Source organism: Aulonocara sp. 'chitande type north' Nkhata Bay, linkage group LG18, assembly GCF_057382095.1.
Source record: "Aulonocara sp. 'chitande type north' Nkhata Bay isolate Kocher_YH1m ecotype deep benthic linkage group LG18, A_spYH_male_GT1.1, whole genome shotgun sequence".
Lineage (NCBI taxonomy): Eukaryota > Metazoa > Chordata > Actinopteri > Cichliformes > Cichlidae > Aulonocara > Aulonocara sp. 'chitande type north' Nkhata Bay.
The window spans coordinates 32,251,618-32,270,657 of NC_141361.1; the positions used below are offsets into that span (position 1 = coordinate 32,251,618).

General features: G+C 41.8%; 1 protein-coding gene across 3 annotated transcripts in view; it reads right to left on the reverse strand.

The window, feature by feature from the left end:
• Positions 1-19,040, reverse strand: part of rbfox3a (RNA binding fox-1 homolog 3a) — a 611,006-nt gene that overhangs the window by 104,171 nt on the left and 487,795 nt on the right. For all 3 annotated transcript variants that reach the window (XM_086272040.1, XM_086272037.1, XM_086272038.1), the window contains one exon: positions 8,040-8,288. In XM_086272040.1, coding sequence (XP_086128166.1) covers positions 8,040-8,288 — 249 coding nt within the window. The remainder of the gene's footprint in view (positions 1-8,039; positions 8,289-19,040) is intronic.

The window sequence follows — 19,040 nt, forward strand, 5'->3', positions numbered from 1 at the left end:
ACCTGCTTGCTCTGCATCTGTTCTCGCTGGGGGTTCAGGAGAACCTCTCGTGTCTGTAGTCCAATGTGTTCGCGGAGGCAAAGGCGGTGCTCCGTGCTGCCAGTGCCGCGCGAACATCTCCGTTAATCCAGGGTTTTTGATTTGGGAAGGATTTAACTGTTCTGGATGGGACGACATCTTCCACGCATTTCCTGATAAATCCGCAGACTGAGTCTGTGTATTCATCAATGTCCCTAGCAGCCACGTGAAACATTTCCCATTCCGCGTGATCAAAACAGTCCCGCAGCGCAGACTCCGATTGGTCCGTCCAACAGTGCACCGCCCTCCGGGTTGGAGCTTCCTGTTTCAGCTTCTGCCTGATGGCCTCTCAGGGGTTTGGGGGACTGGGGAAGGTCGTGGTCCCTGGTGCTGGTCGTTGGTGTTGTTGAGAGAGTTGGAGGCAAATAGGGACCCATCTTCTTGCCTCAGATGTCTCTCCTTTCTGTGGGGGCAGATGGAGCTCCTCCTCAAGGTTTCTGCTGGGCTTTGTCTGTTCTTGGAGTACTGTTTGTTCCTCCTTATGAGATAACTCCTCGTTTATCTCAGCCTTGGCACCAAGCACAGATGGATGACGTATGGAATAAAACAAGTTGGAGGTGAACAGTTTCACCCCTGACTTGTTAAAATTAAATCCATTTGCTTTAAACAGATGCCTGCGTTCCCAAAAAATATTAAAGTTGCTGATAAAATGCACTGAGTGGTCAGCACATGCTGATATGAGCCATTTATTCAGTGTAAACAACCTGCTGAATCTCTCGTCTCCTCCTCTGACGGGCGGTACAGGCCCACTGATGAATACAGCTGCATTCAGAGAGTTTACAGTATTTAGTAATCCAGTAAAGTCCCGTTTCAGAACCTCCGACTGTTGTTCGGACACATCGTTTGCATCCTTTACGGCAGAGTCACCCACAATCAGAGTTTCAGGCCTAGCCTTTAGCGTTCCCTGTGGCCTTTTACTTTTCAACAGATTTTCAGACCTTACTTCGCTGCTTTTAGATGGATGGTTGTCCAATATAGATCCATTGTCCTTTGATAGTGGAGCAAATCTGTTCTGCAGTTTCACATTCAGTTGATTTGGAGGTTTGTTGTTAACCTTCCTATTCACGGTTGTCCAGTCCTGTTTCCTCTAGAAGAGCTTCTCTGTCTCGTAGGAAGTGAAGGCCAGTCGGTTTCAGAGATTTCAGCTCGCTGTGCCCTGCCTGTGATACGTCCTCCCCCTTCCAGGAGACATGATTTATGTCTTGGTTTTGCACCAAGACAGTCCAAGGGGGGATTATCGCTTGAAGATTTATAATAATGCACAGAGTCTACTTTCTTGGTCATGTTATCTGTGCTCCTTAGCTGTGTACTAGCTTGCTCATCGCCATTGTTTTGAGTCAAAGGCAAGGTTGTTTCATTTCCACACAGTCCATTTACCTCCACGTTTACTTCTAAGTGATGAATTTTTGTCTCCAGTACTGCAATCTTCTGCAGGAGGCTGTGGTAGTCATCAGTGGAGGGGGGGGTCTTGTTGCTAGTTAGCCTAGCGGTTAGCTCGGTGCCCAGATGCTATAATCAGGCTTCAGCTTTGTGTAGGTCACAGACACACGGAGCGCTGAGGATAAGGTAACTATAAAAATGTTGCTGTTTCTGTTAAGAACACTTTAGTCCTAATGATCTATAAGTGTCCAGAAGCTATCGCAGGTAAGCTCATACGGAAAAAAGGGAAAAAAATCAGAATAAAAATCTATAAAAATCAATAAAAGAAGCAAAGCATTTAAAGAGCAAAGAGAGGAAGCGCCCACACTCACAAAAGGAAGGACAAAAAGGCTTTTAATGATTGGCTTGACAGAAAGACCAAGCTGTAGGGGATGTGAAGGTCAGGGTGGTTAAGGAAGAAATGCTAAAGACTAGGGATGGGTACCATGATGGCACCAGTTCTATCATAAACGGTAGTAACCAGACTGAAAAGCAGCGCACATTTCGGCGCTTTATTTCGGTGCTTTTTTTTCCTGAGATGTCATACACTTTGGATCTAGCCAATCATTATACCTTTGCAAGCGTAGTAGGCGGGCCCAGGTACCTATCTTCTTTTAGAGCAGAGCTACAGATTAAAAATGCCCAAGGCGAAGCGGTCAAAGTCTGGCTGTACTTCACAGCAAAAGATGCAAACTCAGCAGCCTGCAACAAGTGCTTTAAGCTGATACTGTGATACTGTCAAAGGAGGTAACACCTCAAATCCGATGAAACACCTGGCGACGCATAGCGTTTTTTTTTTTTAAGCCGAGAAATGCGCCGTATTTGATAGTGTGTGGTGCCAGTTATCGGACCCGGAGTCAGCAACATCCCCCAAAAACCCGAAGAGGAGAGTCCTGGCCCCTAGCCCTGCCAGTCTAGCAGACATGATGACGGATGATGATGCAGCAGCAGCCGTTCTTCTCTGCGTGAGTAGCTTAATGTTGTTCTTGAGTAATTTACGTTGAGTAGGCTAACCACGTTATTACATTAATGTATGTAAGGTGAACTACACTGTTACAAAAAACATCGTAAAACAATGGCAATCTTCTGGCAGCTGGGGCGCCAAAATACGACCGTGAAATAACAGAAAATAACTGTCCCATAAAAATACGGTTATTTTCAGTAATGAAAATAGAGTTTGTTGTGCTAATTTGACATGGGATTGTGCCTTTTCCAAGTGCTTTTAGACATTAAATTAGGAACATTTTTACGCAATCAAACAATGAAATTACCTATAAACAAGGTCAATGAATGTGGAAATATGAATCATAATACGTAAATGTACAGAAATATACAGTTAACAGTTGGTTTGAATAATAATTGATTGCATGCCCTGGGACAGACTGACAGAGGCGAGGCTGCCATATCACACCATCGGCCCCTTTGGCCATCACTAGTAGTCGGTAGGTGAAGAGTCCTGACCACGGACACAACAACGGAGAGTGTCCGAGCCGGGGCTTGAACCGGCAGTCTTCTGATCACAAGGCGAACTGCCAACTCTTGAGCCACGAACGGCCTAACTAGCAGCGATAATAATACTTATGTGATGTAACACAAGCTTATAGGGATCATGTTATATACTTTTCCATAGCATTACATTTGAATTCGATCTTTCAAATAACGGACAGATATTTGTGAGATCATGATACATTTGTGAATGTATTTTAACAATCTAAATATGCATATGTACAGACAGATACATTTAGTAATCATGACAATTATGTTGTATTACATTACAGTGATTTAACGTTAATTTACATTCAAAATGTGAAGCCAAAGTCTATTTATGTAACTTTAATGATATTCTAGACGAACAGAACATTACTGTAAAATGCACAGTAAAATACCTTCATATTAGGGTTTTTTTCCTACGGTCGCAGCATTACCCGCGACCTTGTTGTTAGTTCACATTCATTGGCCGATGCTTAGCGTCATGTTATTTATATTAATTGCAATTCCTACCTCTACATTTCTTTTTCAAAATATATAATTGCAATGTTTTACATTGTGGCATGCGGAGAAATCTTATCAAAAAAGCTCACAGAGAGAGATTGAGCTTGTTATTTAACCCCAAGCTGGTAGGGGGAGCTCCTTATTAAAACACTTGCCGTGCTACAATATGCCTCAAGGTTCAACAACAGCACAACAGAAGTCACTCATGGTACAGCACTCTCTCTACAAAACAACAACTGTCAGTGACGCTGCACCACGGCGTAAACACAACATTCAAGATAACAGTTAAAAGTAACGTAACCATAAACAATAGAACAAGAACATGTTCCCTTCACCCACCAATAGAACAGATGTTCCCTTCACCCTGGCCAAAAAGGCTAAAATGACCAAAGAAAAAGAGGGAAACAGCTAAACATGAGTTTTTTCCATTGATTAAGCACTGCTTCCAGCCAAGAGTGATACCATATATGCCCCATAGCTGCAGAAAAGGCTAACATTGTTATCTTTTTACAAAAAAACAGCTGAACATGAGAGGTTTTTGGACCAATTTTGTGTTCTCCATTCTTTAAGCACCGGTTTGAGCACCGTTTAAGCACCGGCACCGTTTCAAAAGTACCGGTTTGGCACCGGTATCGGATAAAACCTAAACGATACCCATCCCTACTAAAGACACTAGATAGTGAAAAAATGACAAGAGTGAGTTGAGAAGACAGAACACATCCTTTGAGGAGATGATGAATGAGTAAAACGAGATGGAGAGGAGAATGAATGGAGTGAATCAGGAAGTGTGGAAAGGTAGTCGGTCCAGATGACATACCTGTGGAGTTATGGAGATGTCTAGGAGAGAGGCAGTGGACTTTTTGACCAGATTGTTTAACACAATCTTGGAGAATGAGAGGATGCCTGAGTCTTTCAGAACCTTGTCACCTGGAATATGCCAATTCAAAAATATCAAGTGTGTACATTATCTGTTATGTTTCAGTTAATATTTATATATGGTTTTTCTACTCTGAGCAGTCAAAGTGCTTTTAACTACAAGCCTCATTCATCCAAACACACACCAATACCTAAACACCTCGTCCAATGTTCTTTCGCAAAAGTAAAACAATCAATAGAGAGCAGACTTCCACCTTTTGTTTAACGGGTTTAACAAAAACATTTCATTACATTTTTCAAAAATGTAAGTCATTGTAATACATCTTTGACAATAAAGGTAGCAAAGTTTTGGTATAAGGTTGGTATTTCTATGTCTAACCTTGAGTGTATTTCTTCCCAATCCTGCCAGCACTGTCCTTATATTAACACCATTTCTCACCATGCTCCAGGCTTAGTGGCCTGAATATTTGCTTGTGTAACCAGTGGGAAGTGGTGGTGCATAACTATAGTGTGGACTTCCTTAGTACTGCATGAATGTGTGTATGTTTGGAGGTCTGTGCTGAAATGCAGCACATGGCTTATAGAGACACCAGTCTATCTGTGTGTGTGTTTATGTGTGACTAGCTATTGTTTTGCATGCATTTACTTTTACATTACATATATTTACATATGTTGTGAAAACAGCAAAATTGAAGTCATCTTTACGTTTTATGTTGACTTTTTTTCACATCAGGGTTTAATGGCAAGCAGTGCTAGTTCAGTGAGATCTAAAAACAGATATCGGTTAAATCCAAAGTGACAGTCATCTCTCTCATTCCATCTCAAACGACATATTGTCCAGTAGCTTCTCTCGCTGCTCGTTTACCGTATTCTTGAATTACTACCATCTTGTGGTCTCAGTTGGCTGGTGCCTCTAGCAGTGTGCTCGACTCTCCTCTTTATTCCACCAGAATTTGTAGGATAGAGCACATTTCATGTGGATGTTTGTTCCACTAACAAAAGCTCTCAGCAGCCTTTTCTGGCTGTTTGCATCAATGTGAGTGTTTGGTCTGTGATGGGAAACTAGTATGCTAGACAAGTTGCCACTGGCTTTGCTTTCACTGCTCTGAGATAAGTGGTGATACATTTAGGGAAATACACCTAGCATAAATAAGTACATAAGCACTCTGGGATTTATCATCTAAAAAGATATGTTTGTCTAGCTATGCCAGTCCGTATTATGTAGTGGAGAGAAAAGTGCAGTGTCAAGACGTTTTTAATATCTTCTTTAGCACATGCTTTGGCTCTGCTTAAATAAATATCAAACTTGCATCTAAAGACCCGGTTGTGGAAATCAATACTTTATCCATCCATCAATTCGCTTCCGCTTATCCTTTTCAGGGTCGCGGGGGGCGCTGGAGCCTATCCCAGCTGTCATAGGGCGAGAGGCAGGGTACACCCTGGACAGGTCGCCAGTCTGTCGCAGGGCCAACACACAGGGACAGACAACCATTCACACTCACACTCACTCGCACATTCACACCTACTGGCAATTTGGATTATCCAGTTAACCTATCCCCATGAGCTGCATGTCTTTGGAGGGTGGGAGGAAGCTGGAGTACCCGGAGAGAACCCACGCAAACTCCACACAGAAAGACCCCGGCCTGATGGTGGAATTGAACTCAGGACCTTCTTGCTGTGAGGTAACAGTGCTAACCACCGTGCCACCGTGCTGCTCGATACTTTAGATTTTTCATTTATAAAGATGAATCTTTTCGTTCCAACCAATTACAGTATCAGAGCCTTGGGGCTTATGATCCTGGCCATGAATTCAACTGTATACCAAAGTATTCTAGAGCCAAATGTGAAGCTGACAGCTAAAACTTTTTCCAAATTCGATCATGCAACAAGACAATGATCTAAAGAACAGCAGCAGCTCTTCACAATGATAAAGAAAAGAAACAAAGGGTTGCAATGGCCAAGTCCAGAAATCCTCCTGTTTGAATTCAGTGATATTAAGGAGCGTGGACCAAATACCTCCACAACAATGTGAGATCTAAACATTTATTACAGTTACAAGCCATTGAACCATGGGGTGTATACCAGACAGCGTACTACAGATGTCTAAACCTTACGTCCATTCTCATGTACCTTGGTTATCAGCTTCACTTGGTTGTGTTGACTGTTAATGGTTACATCATTGGCTAGCTGGCTTTGCCTTCAGGTTGACTCCATGGACAAAAGCATTGCTTCTTAACTAATGAAATTCTTTATTTCCTGTTCAGGAGATGAGACTGTCATTCACTTTTATATACAAACGATCACTCTGCCTAGAGTTCATAACCAATGTTCCCTCTAATTTTTCACACACAAACTCCCTGAGCGTCCCTTGGACCACTGTGAGCAACATCAGACGTGTGCACTGTGGTCACGCCAGCATCTAATCCATCCAAGTTACGGTTTATTAAAATAATCAAATTACAGCATTTATGTTAGACTGCTTTTAATTAACTGCTTTATCCCACTTGCAGTGAAAAAAAAATCTAGTCATTGGCCTGTGTAGCACGTTAACATTGTTCGAAGTAAAAATAACTTGAACTCCAATTTTGAAAACACAACTTTATTTTTTCTTTTTTTATAAAGCTCTGACTTGTATTATGAGTCTGTGGTCTGGGAGAGAGTCTGTAACTTTGTCTGCAAAATACAGGATATAATGACCAATGTTGGGCAATTAATTATATAGTTACTTCTTCAAAAAAGTAACTGAGTTATGCAAACAAAGTTTTTTGCAGCTATTTTTTTAAAATGCAACCAGCAGCGTTTTTTTTAAACTATTTACAGAACAATCAGCTGTTCTGCATCAAATCTGATGCCACACAAATTATTTGTTTCACTCCAAAGAATAATTTCTGTCCACTATGAGATGAAGGAGAACAACAGAGAACTAACTACACAAGATTTGTGCTAAACGTCGCAAATCTCTCACATCTCAAAGCACCGCCGAGTTTGTTTTTGCTCACAGGCTTTCGTTTTTACCGTTTCTTCCTGCAGTAAATATAAACAACGACAGTATTCAGGAAGAAAAACAAACATTGCAGATATTTTATCATAACTCTGGTTTTACGCGGCCGATCAACAATTTAAAAACTGGTATAAAGTCCACACTTTGTCCGTCAGTTGTTCCGCTTTGCTCGCTAAAACATCGATGTCGGCACATAAGGACGCTGTCATAGCCAGACAACGACGTTGATTAGCTGCGTATATACGAATGTGAATCGCATAATTGGCTGGACTGTGGGATAAGGTGGCCTCGTTCTAATCCCATACAGGAGCAGCCAGTCACTGACTCACACTGCAAAACAGGATCGTTAAAGTTTTAATTTTAATTTCAGGTTAGATTTTTTTTTGTGTGCGCAACACAGATTTTCTGTGTGCAGAGACCGTGCCAGCAGTGCGCAATTGCGCACCTGCGTAGCTTAAAGGGAACATTGTTCATAACTGTAGGTTTTTACAGTGTTGTGTGTTGAAGTCCTGCCTCTAAGAGCACCTCTGTGATGATGGATTACGAGGCAGAAGAACAATCCACGCTTCAAGTGTTATGTTAACCAGAAATGAATGAAGTCTTATACGCGAGCTGAAGCTCATTGTGATAGAAAAGATAACTAATGCACAGGAATGTGTGAATACAGACTCACCGATACTGTGTTAGTAGTAAGAGCTGGAGTGCTGCTGTCGTTTCCTGGCTGCTCACTCTGTGTGTGTGTCGCCGTGTATAGTGTTAGGGTATGCTCGCCCACTGTGCTTGTTCCCGTGTAGTCAGCCGGTGGGTGGGTGTGGGGTGTAGCATACTCAGCAGGAATCCCGTTCTGTGAAGGAGGTGGATACTGGGCTTGTGGGAAAGGTTGAGCCATAGCTTCAGGGGGAGCCGGGGCCTCTTGGTTACCCTGTGTGGATAAGGGCAGAAAAGACATTATTAAGAGTGGATGTTTTTTAACATACTCATTTTTGAGTCATGGTGGCGTCATTGAAAGGTATCCAAAGTGTCAACAATGGTCAAAAGATTTGTACAGGAGCCTTGAAGTGTCCTCAAGTCCAGAGGACGATGTGCTCGATGAATGTACAGGTTATCTAAAGCACTTTGACTAAGATTAGAAAAGCGCTGTAGAAATGCCAGTTTATTTTCAGTTTATTAGTGTTGTGACGATGTGTGATGTTAAACTGTCCAATCAAATTCTTAAACTCAGGCAATCCATGTCAGTTGGTCTGGTATGTGCCACGACTAGGGCCAAGCCTCTTCGTCTTATTCTGACATCGAGCTTTCTTGCTGCAGCTCATACTGTCAAACCTGCAGCTTGAAGTCTTCTCTTCACAGCTGAAACTGAGACTTTCTCACTACGACCACGACTGAGCTTCTTGAAGCTGTTGTCCTGTGAGCCGCCATCACACAAGCTGTTAACTCTCAGAAACTTGTCCTCTGATTCAGTTTCAGGCTTGCAGACCTCTTCCTGTCACAGTTTGTTTCTGAGTGCAGAAGGAAACTGGCCTCACTGACACCTTGACTTTCTTTGCAGTCTCTCTGTAGGACAGACCCACATTTATAAGTGTTATGATGGTCGGTCTCTCTTCCATTGTTAATTGCCTTTTTCTCACCATTTCTGCAACAACACTACTTTCTGCAGTACGATACTGTTCAGCTGATGCTGACGAGGGTCTGGTACCACAGTGTGTTCAACACTGCTTTATGCAGACAGATAGGGCTGCAATTAATCCAGAAAAGTTGGAACACCTGTAGGAATTAGTAGCACCAGCTTTCAAGGCTTGAGCAACCTCCATTGCTGCAGAACAGATTAAATTGTTAACCCATGTTGTCCCTGAAAAAGGCCTTTTTGTGTAATTCTGAAATGTACATTATGTTTCAGTTTTGGGCAAACTTACTTCTTTTTTAACCTCTGGCAGTTCACCACTTACCTTTGTACCATTTCAAGCTGTTCATCACTTGAACGACTTGAATTGCGATAAATAACTGGAAAAACTGGGCTGTTCTAAAACCTTTGAACAGTAGTGTATTTTCTTCAACACTGACATTTGACCACTGATTTGGTCAGAAGCCTCGCAGCAGCGGTGTGGTCAACCTACAGATGTTCTCAGCAGTTTTGGTTACACGAGTAAACAATGATGTGATGAAAGAAGTGCATGAATAATGATTCAGAGCATGTTCAGTTCAGAGCACGACACAATGGTAGTTAACTTAGATGATAAGACAACAGTGAACCAGAGATTTGATCCATAGTGAGAGTTGAGAGTTACCCCGAGATTCCTGACAGACGACTCAACAAACAACCTGAGGGGACTCTCACTACACAAATCTGTCCGAGGCACACAGACGTACTTCTGTTTAATCTTCATTCAGAGAAAGCTGTCAGCGATCCAAATTTTAATGAGTCCAGTCACCTATTCAGGAAGCTGAGAAGCATATTGGGGGTTAAAAGAGATATATGATTGAAAATCATGTAATGGGTGAATAATGCAAGTTGTGTAAAGTGCTTTGATTGCTCTGGATAGAAAAGCGCTATATAAGAACCAGTCAATTTACCATTTAGTTAGTTCACTTTATTAAAGCTGCATTAAAGATGTCTTCAATAAAGCAAGAGACGAAGGGGAAAAACAAATGAAATAAAATCCAAAATATCACAAATATACATGAAGGCTCTCCACATGCTGCCTTCTCCACAGATATTCAGTGTAGCCCAGTCTGCATGTGGAGCGGGGCTCATACCACATTTACGACTCAGCATGTTACTCTGTGCATACAGTAAGTGGCATTGTCTATAAGAGTCCATATCATTAGACAGATCATCAGATATATAATGTCCTAAGATTTCATAACTTTAAGAACCGTACCACACAGACACAAGTCTTCCCTACTTCTGGCAATCAAAATATTACTCTTCAAACTCTAAAACATATCGAGAGCAGACCCTCAGTAACTGTTTAAGGCCGGCACTGTATGGAGAGAAGATCACTAAATCATCTGCATACATCAGATGGTTCACTATGGTATCACCATATACATCCTGTTACACAATCAAAAAATAGCTTTGATAAGAAAAATCTATTTAGACATTAAACAAAGGAGGAGACAAACACCAACTGCTCAATTCTGCTAAATCCTTCTGGGAACCCTTGTGTTGACTAGTGAATTGTAGTTCACTGTTCAAAGGTAAAAAAAGGAGACCTGGCCCCGAAACACCACAGCGAGGCCTCCTCCATGACCACACATGTGATGAAGGAATAACCATCCGGGAAAAGTTCAATGAGGGATGAATAGTCTGCCTCACAGCTCAGATTTCAGTAAGAAATAAAAAATTAATATTTGGAAAGTATAAAATCGTTCAGCAATAATAATTTATTAGCCTTAGATAAAACACCACCATGCTAAGCGAGGGGGAAGATCCTCCAGCTTCAGGACCTAAATCCTGGTGGAGGGCCAAACACTGGGAAACTGGATGGACCCTCGTGAGGTAGCACGGTCTCAGAGAATCAGGCCTCGCATGTCCAAGAAGGGGTTTGGCAGAAAACATCCCCTCCATGGAAGCTGTCTGAGCACAGGGAATCAGAAACACTCAGCATGGCTTACCAGCGAGACCCCACTTCCACAACAAGCTGAGCTTCACCTGACACCTGCTCTTCTCCTTCTTCTGCTCCCTGGTCTGTGCACACCCAGGAGGACACAGCTGAGGACGCCCGAGGAGACGAGGAGCACCAGCAATACAGGGTAGAAAACGCTGACCCATCAAAATCGGACAGATAAGAGTGTCAGGTGATCATAAACCAAGGCAGTCAAAACGTTATTTACACAGAGTGAAAACAGGACTATGACACTGCAGGACAAACTGCAGGTGGCAGCGGCAAAACCAGACACAGGCATCATTCTGGAAGATGCCTGTGTTTGGTTTCAGAGTTTCCTTTGATTCTTTTCATACACAGATGAAGATAAAAACTGCTGCAAAGGCATCAGGTTACCATTACAATAGATTTGAGTTTGCTTCTTCTATTTGGAGACATGCGATTTTTTTCCTCCCTTTTCTTATGTTGAGGTTAAATCTGCACACACACTTCTTTTGACCTTTAAATTTTAGCCTGCAGTTATATAGTAATGAAAGAAAGACCTTGGATATTGTTGGTTATGTGTTTTACTTTTAACCCTAAACAACTGTAATGTCTACTTGTCTAAACCTTAACCGTACTGTTACCATCGATCCCTAAACCAGTAACAGCAGCTTTAATTTAAGGTCAGTATACTGTGTCAAAGTATCTTCCCTTGTTCCACACATTGTGCCACACAAAATACAGTTTTTAATAAAGAGGTGGGGCCTATTTGACAGTAGCTCACAACACGAGTGATGCACACACACACACACACACACACACACACACACACACACACACACACACACACACACACACACACACACACACACACACTTTGCTGTGCTGCTGTAATAATGGAGGAGTAGGGACGTAGTCTGAGGGAGAAGCAAAGGGTGAGGCAAAGGGAGAGAGAAAGGCTGCTTGAGTCAGTGAACTTCCATCATCCATCAAAGCGACCGAGGCGCTGACGCACTGACACATCCCCAGATCCTTGTCGACAAATTGCCCTGGTAAATGATTCCTCTTATCAGTGCAATCATACATCCGTCGCTCTTTTCCTTCATCCATTCATCTGTCTCTGCATCATTCACATATTTCTCCCTCTCTCACTGTCTGGTTACATTTTACAGCAAATTTAAATAAACATGATTTTAAATGCATGAAGGGTTTACAAACATTAATGTTAAAATAACAGTTTAGAAATGGCTCAGAGTGTGTGTGTGTGTGTGTGTGTGTGTTTCATTTACTGTCCCTGCATCAACACTGTATCATGATTGTTGTCTTTGATTTTGGTAATAGCTGCGTCGACTGTGGCATAAAGAATTACAAAATTATTTACTTTTATTAAAATATTTATTATTGATTTGTTTGAAGAATCCACCTAAATTTTATGCACTACAGCAGGGGTGTCAAACTCAAATACACAGTGGGCCAAAATTCAAAACTGGAACAAAGTCGCGGTCTAACGTTAATATTTATTGAAATATATTTATTCCTTCAGATATAAGAATGAATCTTTTCTTATGGACATGTTTTGCTGAAAAACTGAATAAACAAAGCTTAATACTAAACAATATATATATTAGCTGTATAATACCAGTAGGCCAGCTCTAATAGGAATTTGGTATGGCTTAGCGGGCCAAATGTAATTAGGCTGCGGGGCAAATTTGGCCCATGGGCCAGAGTTTGACACCGATGCACTACAGAGTGCATCGGTGTCAAAGTTTACAATCTATGTTACAGTATATGACTAAAAATCTGTGTAAATAAGTGAAATTGGTGCTAATTATTTTTTAAACGTTGTACAGGATCTGATGAATGCAAAGTCTTCTTTTTTGTTCTTGTTTTTACAATTTTGTGAGCAAGAAACAAAAAACAAACAAACAAACCAAAAAAAACCATTTATTTATTTATTTATTTAAAGTTACGCTGAAACCAAGCACACCATTGTTTTTCTTGTGACATTACCAATAAGTCTGATGTGTCACATGGCCCTCTTCCTATTGAAAAAACAGTTGTGTCCAAGATGGCTGACTTCTAAATGGCCACCATGGTCACCACCCATCTTGAGGAGTTTGCCCCCTCACATATACTAATGTGCCACAAACAGGACTTTAATGGTAAATGGCCTGCATTTGTAAAGCGCTATTCTAGTCCCTAAGGACCCCAAAGCGCTTCACACTACATTCAGTCAGTCACCCATTCACACACTGGTGATGGCAGCTACATACACGTAATAACAGGGGAATGGTTGGTGATTTAGCCACAGCTGCCCTGGGGCGCACTGACAGAGGCGAGGCTGCCGGACACTGGCGCCACCGGGCCCTCTGACCACCACCAGTAGGCAAACATGGGGTTAGTATCTTGACCAAGGATATTTGGCATGCAGCCAGGGGGGAGCCTGGGATCGAACCACCGACCTTCTGATTAGTGGCTGACCTGCTCTGCCACCTGAGCTACAGCCACCCTCATATCACCAACCATTCCCCTGTTATTACGTGTATCCATATAAATGGCCCACCCTGTACAAAGTACAAATGTTTCATTCAAACACAGGTGGAAAATTGGAAATATGATGATTGTAAGCATTCCTGTCAATATAAAATTGTATTTAGTAGTCAGTATAAGCTTTTTAATGATATAAGTTTGATAGAATACTGCATAATAACCTTTTGATGACTTAGGTTGTTGTTCACCACGAAACTTGTTCTGTTCTTTTCAGATCAGTTTCTTCCCACAGCGATAGTAAGAGCTGAACGAGCAGTTTCACCCCCTACAAACCGCACACGCACACACATACACAACCACATATGCACATGCTCACGTATCAACATTCCACTAAACAAATATATTCATTGTTGTATTACTCTTCTTGTGTATAAATAAAGACAAGTGCAAGAACATAGCGCGCACGTCACAGGGCGGCCACTCTGGTGTGAGCGCCCTTGCAAGTAAAAACTGCAGCATGTGTGTTTCTACTCTCTGACTCTCAGCTGAAGAAGTTTCTTTTAGAATAAATCTCGTGACAGTTTCTATAGCTGTTGGAAATGATTAAAGATGCAATTAATTAAAAAATCCAATTTTAAGGTTCTCTGGTCAAGATTTATACATAAACTTGTTCCTGTCTGTAAGAAGTGAGGACATGTAGAGTCCAGAGAATTTTCAGTTTGTTTCAGTTTTATTTACACCAAGTCACAACAACAGTTGCCTCAAGGTGCTTTATATTGTACGATAGATTTTACAATAATAAAATTTTGAAACTAAACCTGACTCTTCTTCATCAGAGCTATCCACACGCCTCCTCTTCAGTCTGCACATTTCACTCTTTATTTTCTTAGATTATTCTTCACAGTCAGGGCTGCTCAGGTCAGCCAGCGAGCTGTGGTGGGGTGAGAAGTCAGCTACACCCTGGACAGGTCGCCCGGACGAGCATAGAGAGACAGAGAGCCCTTCACATGATTTAAAACAGCAGTTACCCCGAGCAGCTGCAGGGAGGAAGCTCATGTGGAAGAAACACAAACTCCAGACAGGTGGAGGAGTCCAACCCCGGATGGCTTCACTGTGCTAACCAGCGTGCAGTCATGCTGCTTGTTTATGAACAAACTCCTTCTTCAGTTTTTTAGGTCATAAAATATGAGCTGAGGGTATTTTCAACAGATTTACAGTATTTATAGTCAAAATGGCCCTTTGAAGGCTCCTGTGTTAAATCTTTTTTCAAACCTGTTTGCATTGTTTGGCTGTTTTTTGCTAGTTAAGACAAAATTGTGTTTTCATTGAATTTTTTAAATAATATTTGAATTCTGTTGGAGCTTTTTTTTAAATGTTGCTTTTTTGTTTAACACCTTATGAGTCTGTTTTAAAAATGTGCTGCAGAAATATAACAAAAACACGTGAAGCGTCAGTGACACACATCAAGTCACACATGTAACAGTAAGCTATGATCAAGGGAGCCAATAACATAATTATTTAGTATCAGCGTTACATGGAAATATCTTCTTATCTGTTATGTCGAATAAAGTAGGCTCAGTGACATCGTCAGGAAACACCTCTGTCTGATGACAAGACGGGTTTAAAGAAAGAAGAAGAGATCAGGACGACTCTGCATCAGCATCATCGTGAGGAAAGCTGCACGACTTTACACTACTGATCATTTTCCTGATGTGAGTACCAGTGTGTGTGACAGTGACCCAGTCCCTGTAAGTGAGTTATGAACGAGTGTGTCTCACACACACACACACACACACACACACACACACACACACACACACACACACACACACACACACACACACACACACACACAGAAGCAACAGAATCTAATTTAACACTCGGCTGAGCAGAGATTGCCCGACACTCCCAGTCCCTCACCGGCCGTGCGGGGATACTCCACGACCCGAGCCGTATGTGTGTCAATGAGTGTGTGTGCGACGATAGTTACAGAACAAAAACGTCGGCAGGAGAGAGGCACAGCCAGAGCAAGCAAGACAGAAGCCGTGTTCATTCAGAGGAGAATAGAGCAGTGAGTCCAGTGCAGAGAGGAGACTGTTTAGGATTCAGAGTGTGATGCAAGTCCACTGGCTGCCAGCTCCCCGTAGATCTGCTACATGATATTCACTAACCCCTGTAACAGTTGCAAACATATGTAAATCTGCCTTTGTGCCCAATTCAATCAGACCCTACACAAAGCTTGTGACACTGCAGGTACACACGGCTGACTATGACAAGCTCAGTGCAGACACACACACAGGGAGGCTTTGTGTGTATAAACAAGTCTTGGTTCTGTCTTGTAGAAGATATTTCAAATTAATATTGCTAATACACAAAAAGTCTACTTATATATTTGACATTTAAATGCAATCTAAGTTAAAGCACAATTTTACCATTTTCATCCTTTATAGGAGTTGTGTGGCCTCGCACTTCTTTATACACCCAGGAGCTTCCATGTAATATTCACTGTTGGGGGGTGTGGTTGGTGGCTCGAAGCAGCGGGTTCGGGGTGTGGTGTCAGGGAGGGCAAACATCATCTAATCGTGCCTTCCCTGCTTCAGCAGCGGCTGGATGCGAGAGGAGGTCTGAGCGGCAGAGAGCTGGAGCAGCGAGAGCTGACAGCACGGCTGTGTGAATAAGTAAAAAAGCTGAAAGTGAGCATTCAGAGCCGTGTCGGTCCTTCTGCATCACAGAGCAGCTTGGGGTTCTTGCTCAAGGATACCCAGACCGGAGCAGCCAGGACTGGATCACCTCCACCTGCTGAGCTACAGCCCACTCACAGCAGCCAAGCTCCAAGTCAGTGACACAGTGGCACACACATGGCTGCAGGAGTGCTTGAATCCAGTGTTGGTGGGAAAAACATCACAAGTCAACTTCAAAGCCATCTACAGTGCACCAAGTGTTCCAGTGAACATGCATCAGTGACCTGCAGCGTCCCTACCAGGAACATCCCCATGCCACTTTGAACAAATACCACATGTATGATGCGCCTTCAATCAGGACTGAAGACAAAGTTATTTAAAAGCCAGAAACACATATGTAGGAGATCTACAGGTACCGAGGTCTGATGGAGCCATGGGAAGCAGGTTAAACAGTATAAGTGTTAAAGGCTGTGACCCCAAACTGGAAGAACTAGCATTAGCAGATTCAGAGGTCTCCCACAAGCATCCAGGTACAAACTGTAATTCATTTGTGTTGGTTAAAGGTGCAATGAGAAGTGCCAGTGTAGGTCATATTTCCTTCTTTCATTGTCTTAGGCTACGTTCACACTGCAGGTCTTAATGCTCAATTCCGATTTTTTGATCAAATCCGATGTTTTTGTCTGCTCGTTCACACTACAAATAAAATGTGACAGCAAACGCGCTCTAGTGTGAACGCTCAAAGCGGCCGCATGCGCAAAAGAAGACGTCACACACAACGCGCTCTGTTTAGACCCAGAGCAACAGTATGTTTGACTGATGGACGTTAATATAAAGACTTCGGACTTCACGTTTCCCAGTTTTTGCTTTAAGTTATTTTGTTATTTACATAATAATGTAGATAATTTAATAATGATCCTTATTGCTGTTTTAGAGGAGCGGTGCTTCAAAGGATAGCTGCAGATTTCTGTCAGAATCTGCAGATTATACAGAACAAATAAAATGTTCACCAGTGAAACGTTGTCTTCCCAACAGTTTCACTGGAGGGCCAGGAAGCGTTCACAATGTCTTATCGGGCGCTGATAATTGGCGTCTGTCTTGTGTCAGTGACGTAAAAGACGGATTTAATGCGACGTGACCATCAAACAGCAGTCGCTTTCTAAAACATCAGATATGTATCTGATTCAGGACCACATACGAAAGTGACCCAGATCGGATTTGAAAATATCGGATTTGTGCCGTTCACACTGTCACCATGATCGGATATGTGTCGCAGAGGGTCAAAGAAGTCGGATTTGATGCGCTTTCGCCTGCAGTGTGAACGTAGCCTTATTCATGCCAATGTAAAATGTGCATTGAGACATGTGAGTTCATTCTTCAACAGAAATATTTTCCTAAATGATAAGAAAACTTTCCTCTGTCTTATTGTTACTTTGGCTAAAGCTGCAAAGATGTCAGCACTGCTGCTTGGAGGCAAAAAAGTCTATAAAAGAGAAATCTTTTATATTTTATAGACTTTTTGTGCAATTTTTATAATAACTCTATGCAAATTAAAATATATCTGATAGACACTGAATTATATATCGTTTGGCCTCAGCACCAGGTATTTTGTGGAAACAAAAAAAACAAAAAACAGATGTAATGTTTCAAGATCTTATAAATAAAATAATTACAATAAAATGACACGATGTCATTTCCTGTAACTGGCAGATCCTGTTTTAGTTACCAGTCAGCACTGTGACTTTACATGTTGTTGAATAAATTGTTGAATTGTTGAAATAACCGTAATAAGGGACACACACCAAACCCCACGTTCAGTTTTTAGATTTATTTAAAATTAAAATCTTCAAGGTGACTAGTATTTATATCTATATTGTAACCCTAAAATAATACAGAGAGTACCTCAACAATCAGATGAGCCGCTATGAGCTAACACTTGGTCAGGGTGGGAAGGAAAAACTCCCTTTAAACAGGAAGAAACCTCCGGCAGGACCAGGCTCAGGGAGGGGCGGGGCCATCTGCTGCGACTGGCTGTCAACGAGGGGAGGAAGACGGGAGAACGGGACACTGTGGAGGCGAGCCTGAGATGGCCTGTATTTGAATAGCGCTTTACTTAGTCCCTAAGGACCCCAAACACTACATTTAGTCATTCACACACATCAAACCTCTGTCGCTGTGAAACATGTATGTACGTTTCTGCATGGATGGGATCTGGATGGACCAGCTGCTGATTGCACAGGTGTACTCAGTGCTCATAACGAGAAACTCTGTTCAAACCTGAATTTGAAACGTTGGCTACCATAGCAGTATAGTATTGCAACATGGCATTTGGGTCTTCTAACTAAAATGGGAAAACAGGAACATAAATAGTGCATCATTGCCAGACCTGGCCCACATCTGGTTGACATAAACCATGACACCAGTCAGTCAGCAGTGCCGGCTTGATGCCAGATCCGGGCCAGACCTGTCTGCTATGTGGGGAATGTCAGAGTTTGCTTCAGTCCATTAAAACATCAACAAACAAAACAATACGTCTGCATTTCTCTAAATAAATTACATAATATATTTTTAGGAAATAAGTTACCCCCCAAAAATTCTAGATGTAGCAAATGAAAATGATTATGCAAATGAATATTTCTTTGTGTTATTTCATCGGAAGGGTCAATAAACTTTTTAAAAAACTGAGTTTTCTCTTTGTAAGATTTAATTAATATTCTTTATGTGACAACTGTTACAAGTCATTTTGGTTTTATTTACATTTTCTACAGCACTGTTACTCTTTTCCAACTTTCTTGAATTTGAGTTGTAGCAGATTTGAGCTCTTCACCAGTTGACTATTTCTACAGTGTTTCAAACTTGTGTGAAACTTGTATGAAAAGCATATAAGAGTGAAAACAGATATAAGATCCCTTGAAAAAT